Genomic DNA, 27706 nt, shown 5'->3' on the forward strand with positions numbered 1-27706 from the left:
CACTGAAGTAGTAAAAAGTAGGATAAGAGAAAATATAATCTGTGTCCGATCATGAAGGATCCTGCTTGCATACAGAGGAATTTAAACTTACACATAATGGAAAGTCAAAGTCACTGTAGACTTCTACACAGTAGTGTGGGAGAAAGAGAAATTAAGGAATAGTGAGTTTGGATGCAAAGAAACCAAGCCAGTTAAAATATTACAGCTAATTGGTAATATCTATCAACATTACAAACACATGACATGTATATATACACAAACATGTATATATATGTATATATACATATATATACATGCACAAAGTATATTGCATATATATATGCAAAAATATTTTTCAAAATCACTCTTTATATTCTACTTTGAATTGGCAAAAGATCAAAATAATGTAAATGCTAGTCAGTGGAAATTTTAAAATTTAAACTTACATTTTAAAGTCATTTTTTCTAATAAATAGGGTGTTTTATAACCACTACATAGAATGAGAAGGCTATAGAATGTACTTATGTGAATATCAAAACATTTTATAAAAAGCATATTTGCAGAGCAGCATATTATTAGTTGTGAAAAGAAATACATACATACAAAACGGGAATTATTATTGACTTCTAGAAAGGGAGAGAATGAAATCCAGGTTCCATGTAGTGAACATCTTGTACTTCAAGAAAAAGCTAATTTCCATATTTGGAAGATCAATAAGAACAGAAGGGCCCAAGTATTCAAGTGAGTTTTTAGACAGTAGACTGTATGAGACATGGTAGCCAATTGGATGTGCAGAGGAAGAAGAGAAAGGACTACAGAAAATGATGGTTCTTGGCTCACCTGAAAAGCAAGAAGATAGGCTGTCATCAACAGTGGCACCTATAGGTTTTGGAGGAGAGGTAAATTTGGTTTGAAAGTACTGAGTTTTAGGGTCACCTGCATGGCTCTGTGGGTAAGTGGCCAACTCTTGATTTTGGCTCAGGTCATGATCTCAGGGTCATGGAATCAAACCCTATGTTGGGCTCTACACTGGGTATGGAGTCTGCTTAAGATTTTCTCTCTCCCTCTCCCTTTGTCCTTACCCCCTCCACTCACACTCTCTATCTCTAAAAAAAGGAGGAATAAAGAAAGGGAGGGACGGAGGGAGGGATGGAGGGAGGGAGGGAGGGGGGACAGAGGGAGGGTTGAAGGGAGGGAAAAAAGAAAGAAAAGAAGTGCCGAGTTTGTGGGAGGTATTTATAGGTATCCAGTAAACAGTGTGACTGCACATATGTATGTATGCTGCACTAATGAAGGAGCACTGGAAACTCAGCGCTTAATACAAAATGGTTTAAGTATGCAGGGATTACAGCAGGTGTCCAGAGCAGCTCCTTTCCAACCAATGAGTCAGAGATATAAGAATTCTGCTTTTTATAGCTATGTTTTTTTGGAATACTTGGCTTCCTCACAGCAATGGCAGGATAGGAAAAATCAGAGGACTAGACATCGGCTTTCAAATGTTTGAGCCCAGAACTCTCTCATATGCCACTTCCAACTCAAAACCTAACATGACTCTACCCAATTCTGAAGGGAATAGGAAATTTGAAAGAGCATATGGAATTCAGTGGATAATATTCATTATCCTTCTAAGCCACATGGTATCCTTGCAAGATGTGGTTTAATATCCCCACTTTCTAGAAGAAAGGTCACATTTTAACAAACTCACTCAGTGCTTCTGATATTTTATGTATTACAGCTAGAGAGCCACTGCTCTTTGGCACTGAGTACAGGTGCTCACTTAAGGGTTGATAGCAGTGATGGCCAACCGGAATACTTACACCACCGTGACTGAGCAGTTGTTAAAATCACACCTGTGGACCCAACCAAAGAGAGGCAGAATTTGATCATGTGTGTGTTCCTTTAATGGTTTTCCAGTTGGTTCTGATGTGCACTCCTGGATGAAACCACTGAATTAGTAGTTTTTAAATTAGGAGGAGAAGTAGAGAGGGTTTATCTAGCATATACAGTCACCTATGGGGACAAGAGGCAGCATTATTGTAGGGATTAAAAGCACAGGCAAAGGCATAAGCTTTCTAGTAGGGCTAGTTACTAAGTTCCTCTCTGCTTTTGTCATCTGTTAAATAGAGTAATAAAAAATGCAAAACTTATATGGTTGTTGTGATTATTGGATAAGATAAGGCAATGAAAGGATTAAGCACAATGCCTAGTGTTAGGTGTTTAACAAATGTTAGCTGTTGATCTATCACTAATTTTAACGATTAGGTAAATTACATAAAATGGCATGCAGGAAGGAGAAACCCTTAATGCCACAGCCTCTGTGTAGCGGCTAAAAGCAAATAATTTGGAGTCATAAAGTCTAGGTTTAAATCTAAGTTTCGTTTATACCTTGGGCAATTTATAAAAACTGATCTTTGTCACTAATTTTCTCATCTGGAAAAAGTAGGGAAAAATTAAGAGAGGACAGAAAGAGATAATACATGTAAAATATGTAGGACCATGTCTGGCACAGAGTCCATTTTCAACGCATCACTATTATGATAACGAGGCCATAACTCATTCAGGGATTCTTCACAATCACCATTGACAGCTCTATTAGAAAGTGAAATCCATGTAAAAACACTGACATTCCTGGACAATTCAAGCACAGTTTCTTTGCTGGAAAGAGGTCCTATACGCATAAAGCATGTTTTCTTCTTTGTTCCATAAGCATGGGTTAAGAACTCAAGAGACTGAAGTTCAAGCTTGACCCTGTCACCAAGTAAGAAGTTGTGTGACTGGCCATGTTTGTTACTATTTCTGAACTGTAGTGGAAAGGTGAGTGGCATCTAAAAGGATGAGGATTATAACATAGATCAAAATTCAAGGAAGCTTGTTTCTTGCTAAAGAATCATTACAACATGTCCATTACAAAATATAGACATGAACTGATGAAAGGTTATCTAGAACATCATGGGATCAGTAGTCAATCTGAATAATGACCAGAATTTGGTGTAAGTCCAATTTTAAATAATTGTAAAATTGTCCATCACCTAAAAACAAAAACAAAAACAAAAACAAAACAAAACAAACTTGGCAAGGTTTTGTATTTTTAGCCTCTCTGAAATCCTAACTAAAATAAAATTGTTATATTTCATTGTGTTATTTTTTTCATGTTTCTCCCAAATACTCATTCATTTCCTTAAATGGCCCCAATGACTAGAAAGCAACATGTCAAACAATCATTCATAAAAAAAAAAAAAAAAAAACAGTCTTCAGTGGAATCAAAGAAGTCTCCTTAAAGAAAGGATTTTTACAGTCAAGATGTTTTTGAGTCTTAAAAATTCAAATATTAAACAACGTGATGGAATAATCCACAAAACTGTATGCCTCTAGTTAAGTCTATGAATGACAGTCTCCATGATCATGTATGACAGAAAATGTCTACTCTATTTTCTTTAGCTTACCCCAGAGTGGATCCCCTGTAGAAGAGATTTGGGCTTGTTCTCACTTTTATTAATCTCTTCTGGAGAATGATTATTCCCTTTGGGTTCATCTGGATTAACTTCCTTGATAAATCGATGGGCAGCATCCAATACATTGGATAATATTTGAGATTTTGCCTGTTAAAAAAGAAACGAAATAGGACTAAAAAGACTAATACGTCAGTCTAAGTAAATTAGATACATTAAATTGCATTTTTTATTATTCTATGATTACTAAAATCCAACACATTTTATTTAATATTTCAAAATACAAATAGACATTTATATCAACCAATATAATAGTGACAGCTGCCATCTACTAAGCAGCTCGTTTGGTCTCATACTATCCCAAGTATCTTAAAAACATATCATTTAGTCTTCAAGTCAACTCTAAAACATTACTATTTTTGTCTCTGTTTTAAGAATAAAGAAATGAAAGCTCCTATAGTTTAAATAACTTAGGCCTGGTCACATGGTGAGTGGGTGGCAGAGCTGGGAAATGACCCCAGGTGTGTTTAATTCTGACTCACAGCCTTTCTACTATGTCAACCCCAAATAGATAGATGTGTTATTTTTGTACAACATAGCTAAAGAACTAAATATAGCCAATCTAGTAGGAGCCTGAATAAGCAGTAATGAGTATCCCTTGGTGATAAAACATCTTTGGAAAGTATTAACTATTCAAAAGTGCACACCAGGAAGTGCCTCTACCTGAAGGTTCCTAGTAAACTCCAAGTTGTTCCTCATTTAGTATCTTTGCCCATGAGTTTCACTAACCAGAAAGGATTTTCCTCCTCTACCATCTTCTTTGCCTGGCAGACACCTACTTCTCCCTCTAGATTCATCCCAAATGACTCCCACAGGTCTAGGAACCTTTCTTTGTCCTCCTCACTCTGGCTGTGTGAGGTGCCCATCCTCTGTACCTTCTTCAGACCCAAAGTAGATCTCTAGTAACCCATACAATATTGACTGTACATTCCCTTTCAGTGTCTATCTATTCCATCATACCATATAAGTTCAAAGAAGGAAAAAATCTTGTCTTCTTAAATCTTTCAGGCACCACAGTGCCTGGCATATAACATATGGTAAAAATAAGGGGAGGAGGGAAGAAGAACTGCAGAATTAAAATAAATGACTGAGAAAAAGACTTCAAAAACCTCTCCCTATGCCTTCAGTGTAGCTAAAAAGGAATGGGCAACTCCTAGAAAGTCCCTGTTCTCTGAGAGGTCTCCTATCAGCAACTACTCTGATCTGCCCTAGGATTCTGCAGATTCTGGGTTGCATGTGACCTTGAACCAAGCAAACTACAGGGTGAAACTCTGAAAACCTGGTATTAGAAAGACAAACAATAGGTCATACTCCTTTAGCAAATGTCCTCAAGACAGAGAGTAACTTCAGCAGGGATTAGAAATAATTATTTGTACTTTCTCATGGAAATATTCCTATTTTTACATTTTTATCTAGTTACCTATTTAAATGACTAAGATTATACTGAATCTTTCCAGTTATGACCTTTTACAGATCTGTTAAGATTCACTGCAAACTCATTCTAGAATAAACCAATGAATTAATGGATTATCTATGAAAAATGACTAATGTGATATATGCACATTTATATATATATATACATATTTTATGCAGAGATATCAGTGATATTTGATCTAAATTTTCCCAGTGATCATCAAAAAGCCTATACAGACTTATATAATCATTTTTAAAATAAATTCAAGCCAATGGTAATGCTTTACCAAAACAAGTATTTTTTAAACAGAGTAATCCAATATAAGCCTGATTTTAAATTTCCTAGAGTAGAGATCTATTGATTTCAAAGGTGATTAGAAGGTCTACTTGTCATTTTACACATTCTCAAAAGTAGTAAAAACAACTATTAATTTTACAGGGATTTTCTTTCTTAGAACATCTTATATTTAAATATTACTTTTCTTAAAAATGTTTTTAATTTAAAAAATAAATACTACTTTTTTCAGTTGTAAGTGTATATACATTTTTCTTACTCTTAAAATAAGCATGCAGGGGAAGAGACAGATACTATGATCCCCATTACATAGACAAGGAAATTCAAGCTCATAAAGCTTACGTCAAAGCCAAATGAATACAAAATATTGCAGCTTGAGTTAGAACCAAGATCTTCCTTCTTTCAGCCTAATTCCTTTACCCTACTGAATTACACTAATACAGTAATGTGTTTTACTTTTTTTATTTCCTAAGACTTAAAATATATTAGATTTTATCTCCATAGATATGAACATTTTTCCTTCCTTTACAAAAAAATTGTAATTATGTATATAATTGCTGATGTGGGAATTACATTGTTTAGTTTTTGTTTCTAACTTATTCTTTTTTTTTTTTAAGATTTTATTTATTTATTTGACAGAGAGAGATCACAAGTAGACAGAGAGGCAGGCAGAGAGAGAGAGAGAGAGAGAGGGAAGCAGGCTCCCTGCTGAGCAGAGAGCCCGATGCGGGACTCGATCCCAGGACCCTGAGATCATGACCTGAGCCGAAGGCAGCGGCTTAACCCACTGAGCCACCCAGGCGCCCTGTTTCTAACTTATTCTTATTTTCATGTTTGACTAAGCACTAGAAAATTGAAGGGAGAAACAGATTCTTCTTTTACTTGTCTTATCTACTATCTGCAATGTGAGGTTGGGGAGGCATATGAACTTTGCAAAAACAAAACTTCCGAAAAACAAAATTAGACGTATCCTATAAGAGTAGAATTATAGAACACACTTAAAATATCTATCTCTTAATTAAGAGGTATAAGATTTAACAAAATTATTAAGATTAGAAATTTACCATACTGCTATAACATACTATTTTACAATACTTTTAAGTTCCTAGGTATGTGAAAAATATATCATTTATGTGTTAATGATTTGCAATTTCCTGTTCTTCAAATCCAATCTTCCCCACTTATTCCAGAGAAGAATATATAATCTAGGTGGAGTTTATGATAGTTTAACAGAATGTGAGAGGTAGTAATGAATATTACTTCTACTGGCAAGGTGGTAAGAAACTACCCTTTTTCCTGTTCAACAAGCCAGCTAGATGGATGTATAGTTACCTTGGAAATAACATATCTAAGATGGTGGTGCTACACATTAAAATCCCTAAATCAAGAGGGAGGGAGAGGTTTAAAATGAGATGTCTTAGGAACATCCATGTTGAGATTTAGGTAAGTAAAAATTAAACTTTTACTGTTTTAAGCTACTGAGATTTGGGGGTTCTTCTACTTCAGCAAGGATTCCACCAATATATAGCCTCATATTTGGAACTACTCCTAACTGGGTATTCTGTTTCACCGGGGGGGGGGGGTGTTTTAAATGTGTTTCCCATTAAAAACACACATGAACATATTACTTCTATGTCTTGTCAATGTTTTCCTCTCTAATGGCTAGCTTTCCTGCTATAATTCTGTTTATCATTTTAGGCCCAGATCAAGTATTATCCAGTTCCAATGTATCTCAATGGCATTATAAAAAATAGTTCAGAAGGGCAAATTATTTAATTTCTCTGAAATGAGTTTTCTTCTTCAACTAACTGTAGCAAAACTTATGTATTTTCTAAGGGCCCTTATAAATCCTTGCTCACATCAGTACTAGAGCTTTGCTCCTCAGTGTGTCATCTATGTACCAGCAGCATCACCATCAACTGGAAACTTGCTAAAAATACAAAATCTCAGGTCCCACTCAGAACCACTGCAACAGAATCTGTGCCTTACCATGTAATTTGAATGTTCACTAAGTTTAAGAATCATGCGTTATACCATTCGGTTGAGTTACAATTGGTTGAATACATCTGTCTTCCCTTTCATGATTATGAATTCCTTGAGAGAGGGGACCATGTCTTATTCTAACTTATCCATGCTTTATATCACCTTCTTTTGCCTTTCCTCCCTGCAGCTTCATCCTTCACACTTTGCAACTAGAACATTGCTTGACACTGGTTAAGTACTTGAGAAGTGTTGGTTGAATCAAATTTCACTGACTTACTGAGATAAAAATGACTAAATATTCTATTTGAACATTCCGCCCCTATACTGAAGCTATCTAAGTCAGCGTCAACACAGACAAAATCAAAGGCATTGTTAATAATAACATAAAGAGGGAAATCACTTATCTTTCTAAGCCTATAAGATGAAGACATTATGTACCTTACAAAGCTGTTGTGAAAAGTATACATCCTGTATGAAAATCACCTACCAGAGTGATGACACAAAATAGTGCATCCAAATGATTGCTACCATTTTATCTAGATCACAATATAATACTTCCCTGTAAGTAAGAGAAATAGTTCAAATACCCCAAAAATAGAATTCTTATTCAATTCAATAGAGAAAGATAGAACACCTGACTATGGCATAATGAAGAGGTCAGCAAATAATTCTATCCCCATAAAACAAATGTTATACTGGATAAATTTTTTAAAACTATTTCAGGACTCTGAAATCAACCAAAAGCTAACAAAAAGTTGAGAAATATTTACTCAAGAAAAACTACTATGATATAACTCAGCAAAAATCTATGGCTGTTTCTTGTATCTCCCTTCCCAACTTGGTCAATGTTACTAGGGAAAGACTGAACAAGGAGTGTGTTTGATTCCTGGCAGAGGGCAGAATCTTAAAATTATAGTGGCATTATCAGTGAACTAGCAAATTTGATTATAAACGAATGGGGAAAAACCCACAGCTCTGACAGCCCGAGGCTTTGGTCCCAATTAAGGTGAGCAGTCGACTACTCAAACATTTAATGGGATGATTCTGAAAATTTCTGAGAGAGTTATAGAGAAGCTACTTAAAAATGGAAATCATAAAAAAGAACCAAATGAAAATTCTTGGTTATGACCTAGAGTATGAAATATTTTAAAAGGAAAAAAATTCAGTGTACTTAAAGTTAGAGATAAATTATCTAATTTGAAGAGTAAAAAGTAAAAGTTTTAAGAAAATGAAAACAGCCTTACAGACCTACAAGACCACATCAAACATCCCACACACATTTAGTGAGAGTATCAGAGAGAAATGAGAAGAAAAATATATATGAAAAAATGATGGTCCCAAACTTAAAAATTATTACTTTAAAAATCCAAGAAGCTCAACAAGCCCCAAGAAAGATAAATATAAGAGATCCATACCAAGACAACTCATAACCAAACTACTAAAAGTCAAAGATAAACAGAAAATCTTGAAATAGATGAGAAAAATTACTCATCACATATAAGAACACATAAATATGAATAACAAATTGATTTTGTATCTGGAAAAAAAAAATGGAGATCAAAAGCCATAGAATAACACAAAGTGCTAAAAGGAAAAACTGCCAAAAATAATTCTATATTAGGATAACTGTCCTTCAAAAATGAAAGCAAACATAAAGATTACTCTCAAATAGACTAATTAAGAGATAATTCATTACTAGCAGATCCACCCTAACAAGAAACACTAAAAGAAAAGGTGGTAAAGATGAAAGGTATTAAATCCTTCAGAAGGGGGCGCCTGGGTGGCTCAGTCTATTAAGCATCTGCCTCCCGTTTGGGTCCTGATTCCAGGATTGAGCCTCCCACCGGCTCCCTGACTGATAGGTAGCCTTGCTTCTCCCCTCTGCCTCTGCCTGTGGTCCCTCCTGCTTGTGTTCTCTGTCAAATAAATAAATAAAATCTTATAAATAAATAAATTAATTAAATTCTACCAAAAGAAAGATAGATCCCCAGAAACCCTAGACCTCACAACAGAATATGAATGCTTCTCAAGCTCATATGGAACATTCTTTAGCTAGACCATATGCTCCACATAAAAAAAGTATTAATAAATTTGTGGGGTTTGAAGTAGAAAACATGTTCTAGAAAATAGAACATAGAAAATATGTTCTCTGACCTCAACAACAAAAAAAATTAGAAATCAGCAACAAATAATTTTGGAAAATCACGAGATATTTAGAAATTGAACAACTTGCTTCTAAATAACCTTCGGATAAAAAAACAAATCACAAGGTATGTTAGTAAATAATCTTGAATTGATTAGAAAGGAAGCATAACAGATCAAAATACATAAAATGCAGTTAAAGCAGTGGTTAGACTGAAATTTATAGTTTTAAATGGTTGCTTTGGAAAGGAAGAATATCTAAAACCAATAACCTAACCTGACCCTCACTCAAAAAAGTAGGGGGAAAAAATCAATGAAAAAACGTCCAAAAGCCGGTCAGAACCAGAAAATAAAGATCAGAATCAATGAAATAAAACAAAAATTTTTAAAAATCAATAAAACTAAAATCATATTTTTAAAAAGACTTGAAAATTTATAAACCTTTAGCTAAACTGCCCCAAAATGAGTAAAATACAAAGTAACAAAACCAGTGATGAAAGAAAGAAGATCCATATAGACTTACAGATACTATAAGATTATAAAGGAATTGAAAAACTTGTGCCAGGTGGGGTGCTTGGGTGGCTCAGTGGGTTTAACCTCTGCCTTCAGCTCGGGTCATGATCTCAGGGTCCTGGGATCGAGCCCCCATCGGTTTCTCTGCTCAGCGGGGATCCTGCTTCCCCACCTCTCTCTGCCTGCCTCTCTGCCTACCTGTGATCTCTGTCAAATAAATAAATTAAAAAAAAAAAACTTATGCCAATAAATCAGACAACTTAGATTGAATGGATAAATTAAACAAAAAACACAAATCACCAAAACTTACTCATAACTAATAGAAAATTAGAATAGAACAATAAGGTAAAGAAACTGAACTAATAATTCAAAATCTTTCCATGAAAAAATCCCAGACTCAGATTGTTTCACTGGTAAAATCTACCCAATATTTAAGTAAGGAATTATACCAATCTAACACAAATACTTTCAGGAAAAAGAGAAAGAAATATTTCTAAATTCATTTTATGAGGCCAATACAACTCTAATACCAAGGTAGACAAGCACATTCCAGGAAAATAAAACTACAGACTAATATTCCACATGAACTTACATGCAAAATTCCTTCACAAAATATTAGCAAATCTGTTCCACCAATACATAAATTATGAGTCATGACCAAGTGAATTTATATCCAGTAACACCTCCTTAACTGGACATCTAAAAATCAAGGATTGTAGAAAAAAGCATATTAATAGAAGACCAAACAACATGAGCATTTCAATAAAAACAGGGAACAAGAAGCAAGAAATACAAAGAGACTTCCTCATGGTAAAAGCACCTATGAAAAACCTATAGCAAACATCACAACTATTGGTAAAAAAGAGTAAATGTTAAGCCCTTAATTAGGAACAACATCAGGATGTAAACACTTGCCACTTCAATGTAACATTTTACTGATGGCTCTAGTTAACACAAAACAAGAAAAAAAATTAAAACCATCTAGATTAAAAAGGAAGAAGTAAAACTATTTTTTACTTATAAAGGATATGATCCTGCATGTAGAAAATCCTAAAGTATCTAAAACAAACAAACAAACAAACAAAGCCAGCTACTATAATAAGTGAATTTACCAAGCTCACAAGACTCAAGATCAATACTCAAAAATCAATTTATATATATATATATATATATATATGCAATAAACAACCCAAAAATAAAATTAAGAAGTAGCCACAGTAACATGAAAAAGAACAAAATACTTACAAAAACATTTAACAAAAAAATATATGGATTTAACACTAAAAAGTATAAAACATTGATGAAAGTAATTATATAAGATCTAAATAAATGGAATAAGGGGCACCTGGGTGGCTCAGTGTGTAAGCCTCTGCCTTTAGCTCAGGTCATGATCTCAGTGTCCTGGGATCGAGCCCGGCATCGGGCTCTCTGCTCAGTGGGGACCTGCTTGCCCACCACCCCCCACCTGCCTCTCTGCCTACTTGTGATCTCTCTGTGTCAAATAAATAAATAAAATCTTTTAAAAAAATTTTTTTAAATAAATAAATAAATGGAACAAAATCATGTCAGAGACTGAAAGACTCAATATTGTTAAGAAGGCAATTTTCCCCCAAATCAATCCGTGTACTACACAAAATCTTTATCAAAATCCCATCAGGATATTGCTTTGTAACAATTGACAAGCTTTTATGTATTATGTATATGGAACAATGAGATGTTATCTCACACCCATTAGGTTGGCTATTATCAGAAAAACAAAGGATAACAAGTGTTGGTGAGCAGGGGGAGAAATTAGAACCCTTGTGCATTATTTTTTTTTTAAGACTTATTTATTTGAGAGACAGAGAACTAGAGAGAGTACAAGAAAGGTAAAGGGGAAAGGGAGAAGCAGACTTGAGCAGGGAGCCCTATGTGGGACTCTGGGGTCATGACATGAGCTGAAGGCAGACACGTAACTGAGCCACCCAGGTGCATGACTCTTGTGTCCTATTAACGGGATTGTAAAATAGTTCAGCTGCAGTTAAAAAAAAAAAAAAGGAATTCCTCAAAAAATTAAAAATGGACTTAACATGATATACCAATTCCCTTTCTACATACATATTCAAAATAATTGAAAGTGGGGTCTCAAAGAAGTATCTACATACTCATACTCATAGAAGAACTATTCACAATAGCCAAGAGGTAGAAGTAACCCAAGCATCCATCAATGTATGAATATACAAACAAAATGATCATAAACATGATCCATAAAAGAATCAATTGATAAATTAAGGCTTTGTAAAAACAAATGATCTGTGGATGCCATATGTTCTATAACAAAATTCCATCAGGTTTTGCATTTGTTTGGGGTTTTTGTAATTGACAATCTTATCCTAGAATTTACAGCCTTATTCTAAAATGTATATGGAAATGCAAAAAATCCAGAATTAGTATTTTTTTAAATTTCATTTTAAAAATCAAGATATCTAGATTAGGAGAAAATATTTGAAAATCATATATCTGAAAAGGACCTACATCCAGAATGTATAAAGTACCCTTAAACCTCACTAATACAAACAAACACAAACCATGCAACTTTAAAAATGGCCAAAAAAATTAAATCAACATTTCCACAAAGACATACAGATGGCTAATAAGCAAATGAAAAGATGTTCAACATCATTAGTCATTAAAGAAATGCAATTAGAACTCCAACGAGATATCATCACGCATACAGAATAGCTATAATGCAAAACACATTTGACAATACTAAGTTTTGGCAAGGATATGGAGAAAAATGAAACCCTCACACATTGTTGGTGGGAAATGTAAAATGTTACAGATATATTAGAAAACAATTTGGTATCTCCTTGAAAAGCTAACAAATGTGTTATGAATGAACTCCTAAAACAAACATGTGCAAGAATGTTCTCAATGTGGAAGAATGTTATGATAAGTAAAAGAAGTTAGACACAAAGGATCACATAGGAATGATTCCATTTATATGAAATTTCTAGAAAAGATAAATCTATACCAACAGAAGCAGACCAGTAGCTGCCTAGAGCAACTAGAAGTAGGAGCAAGGGTCGATTGCACAAATGTACCAGGAAGTTTTTTATTGTGATGGAAATATTCTAAAACTCAACTGCAAGATTGTTGCACAGGTTTGTAAATTTACCTTAAAAAAATCATTGAATTGTACACTTACAATGTGAATTTCAGAGTGTATAAATTAAAACTCAATAAAAAGAGTTTGGACTAAAAAATAAATCAATAGACAAGTAGCTTCCTGAATCACTGGGTGATTCACTGTAGTGGAGAATTGTATTAAGGTGAATACTCAGTTTCCAGTAATGTCCCATTCTATGTGATTTCTCTCTGATCCACAGCAGTGCTCCTCTGTACCAGCCCCACCATGTGAGACACAATCACTCAACATATTTCTGTCCTCTGGACCATGGCTCATTGGACAATAAGTAAGCACCTAGTCTTCATTGAATTCATGAGAACTTAGATTTGGAATCAAGAAAGCAATATATGTTCTCTCTGTCACTGATGTTCTATAATCTAATTCATAATTTATTCATTAAAAGAAAAGAATAAAGTAGATAGACAAAGAAAAAACAAAGTTGAAAGTGGAAGAAGAAGTCTGACATGTATCTAAATAGCTTTGCAATTTCCAGTCCTGGTTCTGAATATAACTCAGCTGCATCATCCTTAGCCCCATACAATGAGAGACATCTATGAGGCCTTTAGCAATTAAGAAACAAGTCTTGGTCCCAAACTACTGCAAAGAGACCTAATTAATATATGGATCAGTACTTCCTAACTGGAGCAAGGAAATTTCAAAGTGTGGGAAGGTGTTTTGGGTTTTCACACTCATTGTAGAGTATTACTAATATTTAATGGGTGATAACCAGGTTTAATGAGTATTCTGAAATCTGAGGAATGGTGTAGGTCAAGAAAAACATTCCTGCCCAAAATACTCAAGAGCATCCTCATCCAGAAACACTTAACATAGACCTAGCCTTCAATTAGCAATATTTTTTCTTAAAAATTACAGAAACCCAGTAAAAATAAATCATAATACCACCATATTAAAAAGTAACAAATAGACATTCCTTCCAATTAATGAGTGGTATTTCACAGGGGGAACCACCTGCAGTCTTTTGTCTTTGCTTAGATGGACACACCTAGATTTGCAACACAAAATACATTATCTTTCACTTAATAGTATACCAACTATCATCTTAAGTAGTAAGTAACCAATGAACAAGAATGTTAAGGTTGCTACAAAACAAAATAGTTAACTATGCATATTAAGTATCAAATACTGTACCTTATCTATTAAGGTATTATCAAAATTAAAAACTCAAAGATAATTATATTTCCATCTGCTAAATATGAAAATTTATACATAACAGTACTAATAGGTAGCAAGAGAAAATGGGGGGACCGAAAATAAATAAAATTACTTGTGCAACTTTTCTACATGTTAAAAATGTTTAAAAATCAAACCAAAACAGCCTTCAGGGCAATAGTAAATCATATATCTCACTGTGGGATAGAAGCTTAAACTAAAGCCAAAGAATGTGATTTACTGCCAGCATTTCCAGATTCCCCCCCAATCCTTCACTATACTGTGTGATGGTAGGATTTCATCTGGTAACTGTTCTAAATTCTTACCTGAACTTTTTTCTCCCTAGAATGATATTATCTTTCAAATTACACTCTAGAAGAATTCATCACTCTGACAATGTATCATTAATCAAAAGTAAAGAGAGTTGATATTTTATAGCACTTTGGAGTGGATGGCACCTTGTAGAAGTTTAGGTCCAAGAGTAAAAGTTTTAGTTTAGTTAGAAAAATGATATGCTTTATGGTAGTGTCAGTGCTTCAAAACTCTAAGTACCATCATTATCCCAAACCCCGGCTATCCAGCAATAAATATTAATAATCCTGTTGACATAGCCATGCCTCTTAGGTGATCCAGAAGTTTCAGCTCAAAGAAGATCACACGTAATTTAAACCTATGTTATTTCCTAAATTGGGAAGAAAAAAAATGCTGAAATGTCTCTTTTCATGGTGTTAATTTCCATTGATTTTCTAGTTGCAAGATTTCAGAAGAGATTTATTGCAACCACAGGCTTTTAATAAAACCTGTTATTTCATTTGTATTGGTAGGCAAATAGATACAGATACACACATATAAATACAAGAAAAACTGTGTTAAGCAGAACTTAAGAACCATTATGAATTCATAGGTTGCACTGACTGTTGAATATAGGTAGAACTTGGTTAGCTATTAACTATAAAATTATTTCAGAAAGACCAAATTACACACCAAGGGGAATTTAAAAATTACATATGTTATATGCTATATTTCATATATATATTTATATATAATTTTTTTGGCCTGGAATTTGAGAAAACACTTTCCTCCAATATTAAAAATATTTTCCCACATAAAGCTTCTTCTGGTTTCTTTGATGTGAATTACCTCAAATGCAAATGGTAAATAGGGGAATGATGTCAGTAGAACCATGGAGTTTTATTAAGTTTCTCTTTTCCAACACATTACTGTTTTGAGACAATTGTGGGCAAGCTATTTCACCATTAAAACCCAAACTTTAGCAATATAGGAAGACCTTAAGTAAAAAGCTGAAAATCTGTATTAAATCTTCCCCTTTGTGCAGAACTATTTTAATGGTTTTAACAACCTTCCATTCCACTAAGTTATCTGGGAAAAATGTGAGTGTAGATAAAGAAGCTGATTTAAAACAATGGATTCATAAAGGAAGTAACAGTCTGATTCCAATTTTTCATTTTGATTAAAATGATCTGTTAGCAGTTAATTCTATCCAGGATCTACATCACGGAGAAGAAAGCACAAGTCCTCAAGGTGTGTATATTAATGGTATTGCAGGATTGTTAACTGTTTTTGTTAGGGCTCTGGTTATAAAGTGCCATAGGATTTGAGTGGCCTTCCCCTAATTTTTCCTGAAGTTATTAGGAGGGTTACTATTTTCCAGACTGGAAGTTTTTCAGAAATCATATATCATGTTATGGCAGAAACACGTGTACACTAAAAAACTATATTTACAGTAAAATAAACCTTTTCATTAAAAATCATATACACCTTTGCTTAAGATTTATTATCCAGGGGTGCCTGGGTGGCTCAGTGGGTTAAAGCCTCTGCCTTCAGTTTGGGTCATGATCCCAGTGTCCTGGGATTGAGCCCCATGTCAGGCTCTCTGCTCAGAAAGGGGGAGCCTGCTTCCCCTCTTCTCTCTGCCTGCCTCTCTGCCTACTTGTGATCTCTCTCTCTCTCTCTGTCAAATAATAAATAAAATCTTTAAGAAAAAAGATTTATTTATCTAAAGAAACTTCCACAGATTATTTTGCCAGCATATTTTCTCTTTTTACATTGCACTGAACACATTCATGATGACAGTATAAGGATCCTGCTAACTACCATCAATAATTAACAAATGAGATTAAATCTGAGTTTGGAGATATTTAGAAAAGAAGGACTAGTAATTACAACAAGAAGATACACTCCTCAAATTATCAAAGATCTAGGATAAAGTGCATTAAGTCCATTGGGGCACCTGGGTTGCTCAGGGGAATACACACACACACACACACACACACATATATAATTATATAATTATATAAGTATTATAATAATATATAATAAAAGATATATATATATCTTTATATATAAAGGAAATGTCTTTTATTTCTACAGAAAATTGTTGTCCTGCTTGTCTGATGAAACCATCTTTACAGATTATCTTAGTTCAAATTTGTTCCCTAAAAATAGGCTTTACCATAGAGTCAACTGTGCATTTTCTATGAAAGTTGAAGAAGGAAATATCCATAAATGATTTTATCAAAGGTTTCATCTACTGTGGGGATCAAAAGAAAGAGAAAAAGAGTTAACTTTAGAGCAACTAGAAAGGCAGAGAAGCAAAGATGGGAATTTCCATATAGTAGAAACTGGAAAAGAAAAACAATTTGGGTAAAAGTTCCCATATAAATACATGAAGAAACAGGAGAAAACTAAATATTTACAGGATGAAAGCATGTTGCAGTGAGGCAACTCACAACAGAATCATGTTTTAAATACAGTTCTGCTCATCATCTTTCTAAAAACAGACGTGAGTATTTGCATGAGGGATACAAAAATATCAATGGTATAAAAAAACCCTGCTTATTGTAAGCTAAATAAAAATCAAATTCTGGAAGTGCAAAATTCATGTGGCTAAAATTTATTGCTTATTCTAGCATCATTAAGTATAAGTTTAAGTAGAACTTAAAGGACCCTTGGGTTTACCTTCCCTCTGAAAGTTTAATGAAAAGCACAGATTTTATTAATCAAAGATTTATGTATTGGTATTCTCCCTTTACACATAAAGAGATAATAAAAATAAATGAGGACCTGGACACATGCTCCTGATTATAAATGCAGTTTACTGAGAGAGCAATTCAGGACAGCCATACAGGAAGATCCTGATCTCACCTCCTCCCATGGACACACCAAATCTATAGCTACATATAGACCAATTCCCTCTACAAAAGACCTGAAGACCTGGAAACTAGCTGAACAAATGATAAAAGGACCATGTTAAGACAGGTAGGAGAGACAGAGATGCAGTGTTGCCAAAATCCTCATCTCTGGTATGCTGACCCACAATTGGGAAGGATCTCACAACTATGGAATTTTTCCCTGAGAAGTAAGGCATTATACCTACATCAGGAATCTCAGCCCTTGGGATCTATACCAGAAAGATGAGAGCCGCTGCCCCCCCCCCCGGCCCCCCGCCAAAATGTCTGGCTCCAAAAAACAATGGAGTTTATATCCAGGAGATCCAAAAGATTAAGGGAACAGAAACTCTACTGTCAAAGGGTTTGCATGCAGACTCACCCTGAGAAGTAAAAGCAACAGTTTGAAAAGCACCTAGACCATATGTGAAGATTCATTAGCTAATCTTCAAGTATCTCTTAAAGACACAGTAATCTGGTAGGACTTTCTGTGGGGAAGGAAGTAATGGCAGGCACCATTGCTGTGCTCTACCTGCTCCTATCTTGTTGGCACTGGTGGGCTTGCTCCACCCCCTCACCACGGCCCTGCTAAAATAAGCAGGCTTCCTCCTCTCCTGACCTCTGCCCTAAAGCTGGCAGGCTTTCCCTGCCCACCCCCTACACTCCAGTGGTCTCTCTACATCCTGCAGGCAGGCTCCACCCACAAGCTTTCCCACCTAGAGCTGGGCGGCTTGCCCTAGCTCCATGCTCCCTGTGGCCCCAGTGAAGTCAGTGAGCTTGTACTAGTGCGAAGTTCTCCTATGGCCCCACTGAAGCCAGTGGGTGGGTATGCACAGTCCACACAGGGCTGCCCCTTGAACACCTGGCTCTGGTGGCTTGGATCTGTGCTACAGGGCCTCAAAGGACTAAAACAATCAAAGAGAAAGTTCTTGGCAGGCTATCAACTGGAAGGCATTGCACAGAAAGCAGACTGAAATGGTCTTTTTGTGAAAAAAGGCCTATTTACTTGTTCTGGAGCTTTAGCCTGAAGGCTAGGCATCAGTTTACCATACATATAGAGACTATGGAGGAGCTCTCAGGGAATGTATCTGGGGGAATCTAGCTTTGCACTCTCCCTGGACCTTGTTACAGCTCACCTAGTAGCTCCTAGAAGGAAGCTCATATCTCATCTAAAGCCTTGATTTTTACAACTGCCATGAAGGGGCTGGCTCTGAATTGCCTGGTCTGGAGGCTGGCAGGATTGCAACTATGGTTCCAAAGGACTGTATATATTTGCATACTTAAAAGCTGCTGCCTGAGGGTATGGGTTCATGTAGGCTTGAAACTCGCTGACTGAGACGCCTCCCTTTGGAATACTGGCAGGGCTGGGAACAACCTCAAGAACGGGGTTTTATCAGGAACAAATCAGATTGCTTAGATGATCATGATGGTTCAAAAGAACCAAGAACTAAAGCAAGATTGAACAATAATGTTCCTCGTCTACACAAGGTCATGCAAGACTGGGAGAGGTAGCTGCTTCACCTAATACACAGAAACAAACACAGAGAAAGAAGCAAGTCAAGGAAATAGAGGAATATGTTCCAAACAAAAAGAACAAGATAAAGTCACAGTAAAACTCCCAATGGAACATAAGTATGTAATTTACCTGATAAAGAGTTCAAAGTAATAGTCATAAAGATGCTCACTAAATTCAGAAGAAGAGTGGATGAACACAGGGAAAATTAAACAAAAACTTAAAAAAAAAAAATGAGAAAGTACCAAATAGAACTGAAGAACTGAAAAGTATAATAACTGAAATGAAAAATATAATAGAAAATTTCAATAGCAGATTAGATAAAGAAGAATTGATCAGAAATCTGAAAGACAGAGCAGTGGAAATCTCCCAAACAGAGTAACAATAACAAATTAGAAAAGTATAACTTATGGGACATACACACCAAGCAGAATAACAGTCACATGATGGAGTCTCTGAAGGAGAAGAGAAAGAAAACAAAATGGCAGAAAACTTATTTGAAGAAAGAATATCTCAAAACTTCCCTAACCTGTGAAGGAAACAAACATCTAGGTCCAGGAAGTACAGAGAGTTCCAAAAAATATAAATCAAAAAACCTACACCAGACATACTATAATCAAAATGTCAAAAGTTAAAGAGAGAATCTTAAAAGCAGCAAGAGAAAAACAGCTTGTTATGTACAAGGGAACCCCCAAAAGACTATCAACTACATGTTATCAGAAGTTTTATAGGCCAGAAGATAGCATCATGATATATTCCAAGTGCTCGAAGGAAAAAATTCCAACCAAGAATACTCTAAACTGCAAGGCTATCATTCAGAATTGAAGGAGAGAGAAAGTTTTCCAGGCAAGCAAAAGCCAAAGGAGTCCATCACTACTAAACTGGCCTTACAAGAAATGCTAAAGAGACTTCTTTAAGCTGAAAATAAAAGACACTAACTAAATAATAAGAAAACATGAAAGCAAAAATCTTACAGGAGAAAGCAAATATATAATAAAGTTTAGCAAACTAGCCACTTATAAAGTTAGCATAGAGGTTAAAAGACAAAAGTAGTAAAGTTAACTAGAACTACAATAATTAGTTAGAGATACAGAAAATAAAAAGATATAAAATATAGCATCAAAAATATAAAATGGTATGGGAGGAGAATAAAAATTTAGAGTTTTTAGAATGCTTTTAATCTCAAGTTGTTATCAACTTAAAAATACTATGAAATATATATGCATGCATATATGTAGATATACATGCTCATATATACATATATAATCTTATATGTGAACCTCATGGTAAACACAAAGCAAAAACTATAGTAGATATACAAAAGACAATGATAAAGGAATCCAAACATAACACATAATCAAAACACAAGAGAAGGAAGGGTATAAAAGAAGAAGAAAAGAAAAGAGAAAAACCACAAAAACAGCCAAAGAACTACCAAAAGTCAATAAGCACATACTTATCAATAATCACTTTAATGTAAATGAACTAAATCCTTCAGCCAAAAGACATAAAATGATTTTAATGTATTAAGAAGAGACCCATCTATATGTTGCCTACAAGAGACTCACTTTACAAATAACAACATGAACAGACTAAAAGTGAAGGGACAGAAAAAGATATTCCATGCAAATGGAAGTGAAAAAAAAAAAAAAAGCTGGTGTAGCTATACTTACATCAGACAAAACAGACTTTAAAACAAAAACTGTAGTAAAATACAAAGAAAGGCATTATATAATAATAAAGAGGAAAATCCAACAAGATAATATTTGTAAATATTTGTAAACCCAACATAGGAGGACCTAAATATATAAAATAGGTATTAACAGACCTAAAGGAAGAAATTAACAGTGATAAAATAATACTAGGGGAATCTAATGCCCCACTTACACCAGTGGATAGGTCATCTAGATAGAAAATCAATAAGGAAACATCAGTCTTATATGAAACATTAGACTAGATATACTAAATAGATATACACAGAACATTCCATCCAACAGCAACAGAATAAACATTTTTCTCAAGTACACATGGACCTTTCTCTAGGATAGATCACATGTTAGACTACAAAATAAGTCTCAATAAATTTAAGAACACTGAAATCATAACAAGCATTTTTTTTCCCAACTAAGTGGTATAAAATTAGAAATCAATTACATGAAAAAAATCACAAATATATCCAAAGAGGGAAGTTCATATTGATGCAGGTGTACCTCAAGAAAAACAAAAATTACAAATAAACAAACTTTTACACCCAAAGGAACTAGAAAAAGAACAAAAGAAGCCTCAAATTAGTAGAATGGAGAAAATAATAAAGATCAGACCAGAAACAAATGAATAGAGGGAAAAAAATGAAAAGATCAATGAAACTAAAAGCTGGTTCTTTGAAAGATAAACAAAATGGCAGACCTTTAGTTAGAATCATCAAGGAAAAAGAAAGGACTCAAATAAATGAAATCAAAAATGAAAGAGAAGATACAACTTATCCACAGAAATATAAAAGATCATAAGAGAATACTAGGAACAATTTACACTATCAAATTGGACAACCTAGAAGAAATGGATAAATTCCTAGAAACATATAATCTTCTAAAATTAATCGTGAAGAAATAGAAGACCTAAACAGATTACTAGAATAAGGAGATTGAATCAGTAATCAAAAAATTCCCAACAAACAAAAGTCTATGACCAGATTGATTCACGGATAAACTGTACAAAATATTTAAAAAAAAAAAAAGACTTAATACTTCTCAAACTCTGCTAAATTACTGAAAAGGAAGGAATACTCAGACTCATTTTATGAGGTCAGCATTACTCCGATACCAAAACCAGACAAGGATACCACCAAAAAGGAAAATTACAATCTAATATCCCTAATGCATACAGATTAAAAATTCTCAGCGAAATATTAACAAACCAAACTCAACAACACATTAATAGGATCATATGCTATGATCAAGTGAGATTTATTCCAACGATGCAAGAATGGTTCAACATCTGCAAATCAATCAACATGATTCATTGCATTAACAAAATGAAAGATAAAAATCACAGTCTTCTTACCAGATGCCAAAAAAAGCACTTGACCAAATTCAGCATCCATTCATAATAAAAACTATCAACAAGGAAGACAAGTAAGAAATTTTATAATAAAAACTATCAACAAGAAAGAAAGAAAGAATCTCAAAACAATAAAGATCATATATGACAAACCCAAAGTTAACATCATACTTAATGGTAAAAAGCTGAAAGCTATTCTTCTAAGACTGGGAACAAGACAAACCTGCCCATTCTCACCACTTTTGTTTCACAGATCATTGGAAATCCTAGACATAGCAAAGAAAAAGAAACAAGCAATCAAATTGGAAAGGAAGAAATAAAATGGTCATTATTTATAGATGACATAATACTATATATAGGAAACCCTAATGTCTCCACTAAAAAAATCTATCAGAATTAATAAATGAAATTAATGAAGTAGTAAGATACAAAATCAATATACAGAAATCTGATTTCTATACACTAATAGCAAACTATCAGAAAGAGAAATTAAGAAAGCAATCCCTTTTAGAATTACATGAAATTGAATAGAAAACTTAGAAATAAATTTAACCAAGGAAGTAAAAGAACTATACACTGAAAACTATAAAACACTGATGAAAGAATTTGAAGACATAAATAAATGGGAAGATATTATGTGCTCATGTATTAAAAGAATTAATATTGTCAAAATGTCCATACAACCCAAAGCAATCTACAGATTAAATGCAATCCCCATCAAAATACCAATGATATTTTTCACAGAATTAGAACAAATGATTCTAAACTTCATATGGAACAACAAAAGACCCTGAATAACAAAGATTTGAGATTTATCAAACCAATCTTAAGAAAGAAGAACAAAGTTGGAGATATCAGGCTCCCTGACTTCAAACTATACTACAAAGCTAAAGTAATCAAACTGGTATAGTACTGGCATAAAACCAGGCCTGTAGATCAAATAAAACAGAAGAGAGATCCCAGAAATAAACCCACACATATATGGTCAATAATTTATAATACAGAGTCAAGAATATACAACAGAGAGAGTAAGGACAGTCTCTTTAATAAATGGTGTTGGAGGGGCCTTCGGCTCAGGTCATGATCTCGGGGTCCTGGGATTGAGCCCCGCATCAGGCTCTCTGCTCAGCAGGGAGCCTGCTTCCTCCTCTCTCTCTGACTGCCTCTCTGCCTGCTTGTGATCTCTCTCTGTCAAATAAATAAATAAAATCTTTAAAAAAAAAATGGTGTTGGAAAAACTGGACAGACATATGCAAAAGAATGAAACTAGAGTATTATTTTACAGCACACACAAAAATTAACTCAACACAGATTAAGTACTTGAATATCAGACCTGAAACCATAAAACTGCTAGTAGACAGTAAACTCCCAGACATCAGGCTTGGTTTTCAATTTTTGGATATGACTCCAAAAGCAAAGGCAACAAAGACAAAAATATCTAAGTGGGACTACATCCAACTAAAAACCTTCCACATAGCAAAAGAGACTATCAGCAAAATGAAACAGCAACCTTCTCAATGGAAGAGAACATTTGCAAATCATATAACCAATAAGGGATTAATATTTAAAATATATGAAGAATTCAAACAACTCAAGAGCAAAAAACAAAACCAAACAAAAAGCAAAACAAAAACCTAAAGAATCTGATTAAGAAATGGGCAGAGGATCTAAACAGAAGTTTTTCCAAAGACATACAGATGGCTAATAGGCACATGAAAAGATATTCAAATTCACTACCAGGAAAATGCAAACCAAAACCACAATGAGGTATGGCCTCACATCTGTTACAATGGCTGTTACCAAAAAGACAAGAAACAAGTGTGGGTGAGGGTATAGAAGAAAGGGAACCCTCATATACTGTTGCTGGAAATGTAAATTGCTGGAAATGTAAATTGGTATAGCCAGCATGGAAAACAGTATGGAGGTTTCCTTAAAAATTACTAAGAGAACTATCATAGGATCCAGCTATTCCACTTTGTGGTATTTACCTACAGAAAAAAAAACACTAATTTGCAAAGATATACGCACCCTTTCATTGACTGTAGCAATATATACAATAGCCAAGATATGGAAACCTAAGTGTCTACTAATAGATGAATGGATAAAGAAGAAGTGGTATATATATATACATATATGTATATGTGTATGTATGTATGTATTTATAATATTATACACACACACAATGGAATACTACTCAGCCACAAAGAAGGAGGGAATCTTGCCACTTGTGAAAATATGGGTGGACCTTGAGGGTTTTATGCAAAGCAAAATAAGTCAGACAGACAGACACTGCATGATTTCATTCACATGCAGAATCTAAAAAAAAACAAAACAAATGGACAAACGAAACAAAACCCATAAATACAGAGAAGAGATACATGGCTATTAGAGGGAAGGGGGTTGGATAAAATGGATGAAGGTGGTTAACTGCACAGTGACAGATGATAACTTATTGAGGTGATCACTTTGTAATGTATACAAAAATGGAATTATTTTGAACACCCAAAACTAATATGATGTTACACACCAATTTTATTTCAATTAAAAAAAATAAAAAATGTGGTTTACTATTCAAGGGATAGTAAATGTCAAATAAAACTAATCCAGACTCAATATTTAATAATGTCAAAAGTGATATGAAAATCATGAAATAAAACACACTTCATGCAGGAAAATATTTTAAAATAAGGCAATAAAGCATATGTATATAAAAGAAAACATATTGTCGAAAACTGTTAAATCACTTGATATCCAGAAAAATAATAAAATGGGATCTTGGTCTAAATAACTGTGCTTTTCAAGTTTTATTAACATTTAAAAATTCTACTTAGATAGCAATCTTAAAAGTGAGCCAGAATAGCAACAAAAAAATAACACAGGAAATTCACACCTGCAATCTTTCTATTTGCAGTTTTGATACCATATAATTATGCACTATATTAATTATCTTGGCAAGTGCTTACTATTGTTTTCAACTAATATTACATGTATAATGCATCCAGATGAGTTAGCTGCTTTCAGTAATTACTCATATTGAGCTACATGAGAAAGAAATGATTTTATATGCAGTGCTCTGAATAATAGATTTTTTAGCATAGCAGAATAAGCTTCCTAACAAATGACAATCAATAATTTGTCATATTTGGTTTTTACATATAGCAGTGCTATTACATCACAATTGAACATTTTTATCCTATAAAGACCAATGAACATAAAATACTGTAAAATTTGTCAGATTCCATGAAAAAAATTTTAAGAACATTACTAGCACCTGCAAATTATAAAGGCTCCTCAAATATTTAATAACAATGTGATTGATTAAAGGTTCAGACATGTGGTTAGAATAATAATTTTTATGGTCTCCTCCAAAATTGAGATTCTATTATTCTCTATTCAGATAATGAGAAAGTCTGTTTTTCTCTAAAACTTTACTTCACTGGTTGTTCACGAGCCTCCCGAAATATATATTACTAGAATGATTTTAAAAATAACCCTAAAACTGAAGGTAACCTTTTCATTAATTCTTTAGATTCATTACTATGAATATAATTTGTTTTCCAGGTTCTAAATTTAGAATGTAGGAATTGTGCTGAATTTCTCCAAGTACTACATCCTGACTAATAAAACCCAATATAAGGAGCACCTGCTATAAGCCGAATACGTTTATATTTGTTGTCATTTAATTTGTTCCTCACAACAACCCTGCAAGTTTCTGAGCTTGCATATATGAGTTTTATCTTAAAGAGTTCCATAATATAAATATTATAGAAACACCCTTCTTTCCCTTTGATATTAGTTTGAACCACATCTGCATTAAACCCTTGCACTGTATCCTTCTCCACCGTATCTGTTACTCCATCTGTCATTTGATTTTGTAACATACTCCCTAAACCACTTATGTTCTTCCAACTCCTCCCTGATAGTAACAGAAGCCCTACTCTCCCTTTTCCATACCCTTTCAAATGTCACCTTTTTCTTTTCTTTAGCTTTTCTTAATACTAGCATTGAACAAGTCATCATAGATGTGGTTTCACTGAAGTGTTGCCTATTAACTGTCCATCCCTAGGTCTTCTCAAAACTTGTAGGGGCACCTGGGTGACACAGTTGGTTAAGCTTCCAGCTCTTGGTTTCGGCTCAGGAGTGATCTCAGGGTGGTGAGCTCAGGGTTGTGAGATCAAGCCCCACACAGGGCTCTACACTAGCACAAAGTCTCCTCAAAACTCTCTCTCCCCTGGCCCTCCAGCCCCGTGTGTGCTCTCTCTCTCTCAAATAAATAAATAAATCTTTAAGAAATGAAGAGAAAACTTCTTGTCAGTGTTTCTCCAAAGAACAAAAGTTAAAAATAGAACTACCTTATGATCCAACAATGAAACTGCTGGTTATTTATACACAGAATATAAGAACACCAATTCAAAGGGATACATGCATCCCTATGTTTACAGCAGCATTATCTACAATAGCCAAGATAAGGAAAGAAAAAGTGTCTACTGACTGATGAGTGGATAAAAAAGATGTGGTATATATATACAATGGAATATTACTCAGTCATAAAAAGAATGAGATCTTGCCATTTGCAACAACATGGGTGCAGCTAGAGAGTATAATGCTAAGTAAAGTCAGTCAATCAGAGAAAGACAAATACCATATGATCTCACTCATATGTGGAATTTAAGAACTAAAACAAACAAACATAAGGGGAGGGGGGGAGGAAAACCCAGAAACAGACTCTTAACTATAGAAAACAAACTCATGATTACCAGAAGGGAAGGGGGTGGAGGGATGGGTGAAATAGGTGATGGGCCTTAAGGAGTGTACTTGTCCTGATGAGCACCAGGTGTTGTACGGAAGTGGTGAATCACTAAATTCAACACCTAAACTAATATTACACTGAATTAGCTTACTGGAATTTATTTAAGAACTTGGGGGAAAAAAGGGGATGAAATACTGTCATGTGCAAAGACAAAGATGGAGCTTGAAAGTATAATGCTAAGTGAAATGTCGGAGAAAGACAAATACCTTATTTCACTCATATGTAGAATTTAAGAAACAAAACAAGCAAAGGGAAAACATAAGAGAGGGAAAAAAGAGATAAACCAAGAAACAGCCTCTTAATTACAAAGAACTACCTGATGGTTACCAGAGGTGAGAGGGATGGGAGGACGGGGAAATAGGTGATGGGGACTAAGGAGTGCACTTGTCTTGATGAGCCCAGGGGGATGTATGGAACTGTTGAAGTACTAGATTGTACACCTGCAATATAACACTGTATGCTAGAAAAAAAAGAGGGGGGGAGACAAAAACAAGTGTTGGCTAGGACACAGTGAGATCAGAACTCTCAAATTCTGTTGACTGGAATGTTGAATGGAGCAGCCACTTTGGAACACCCTCTGGGAGTTGCTCAAACAATTAAAGACAGAGTTACCCTGTGGCCTAACAATTTCACTGGTAGAGAAATAGCTAAGAGAAAAACATATGTCCATATAAAAACCTGTATGTAAATGTCCATAACAGCATTATTCGTAATAGCCAAAAGTTGTAACCAACAAATGTCCATCAAACAATGAGTAAACAAAATATGGTATATCAATGTATACAATGGAATGTTATTTAGCCTTAAATATAAATGAAGTACTGACACATGCTACAATGTGGATGCACCTTGAAAACTTTTTATTTTTACTGAGTAAAAGAAGCCAGTCATTAAAGACCACATATTATACAACTCAATTTATATGAAATATAGGCTAATCTACAGAGACAGAAAGTAGATTAGTG

General features: G+C 34.3%; 1 protein-coding gene across 8 annotated transcripts in view; it reads right to left on the reverse strand.

Moving 5' to 3' along the window:
* The window catches only part of ZBBX (zinc finger B-box domain containing), a 111484-nt gene that overhangs the window by 47978 nt on the left and 35800 nt on the right, over positions 1-27706 (reverse strand). For all 8 annotated transcript variants that reach the window (XM_047729620.1, XM_047729644.1, XM_047729669.1 and 5 more), the window contains one exon: positions 3423-3578. In XM_047729620.1, coding sequence (XP_047585576.1) covers positions 3423-3578 — 156 coding nt within the window. The remainder of the gene's footprint in view (positions 1-3422; positions 3579-27706) is intronic.

The sequence above is a fragment of the Lutra lutra genome, chromosome 1, assembly GCF_902655055.1.
Source record: "Lutra lutra chromosome 1, mLutLut1.2, whole genome shotgun sequence".
NCBI lineage: Eukaryota > Metazoa > Chordata > Mammalia > Carnivora > Mustelidae > Lutra > Lutra lutra.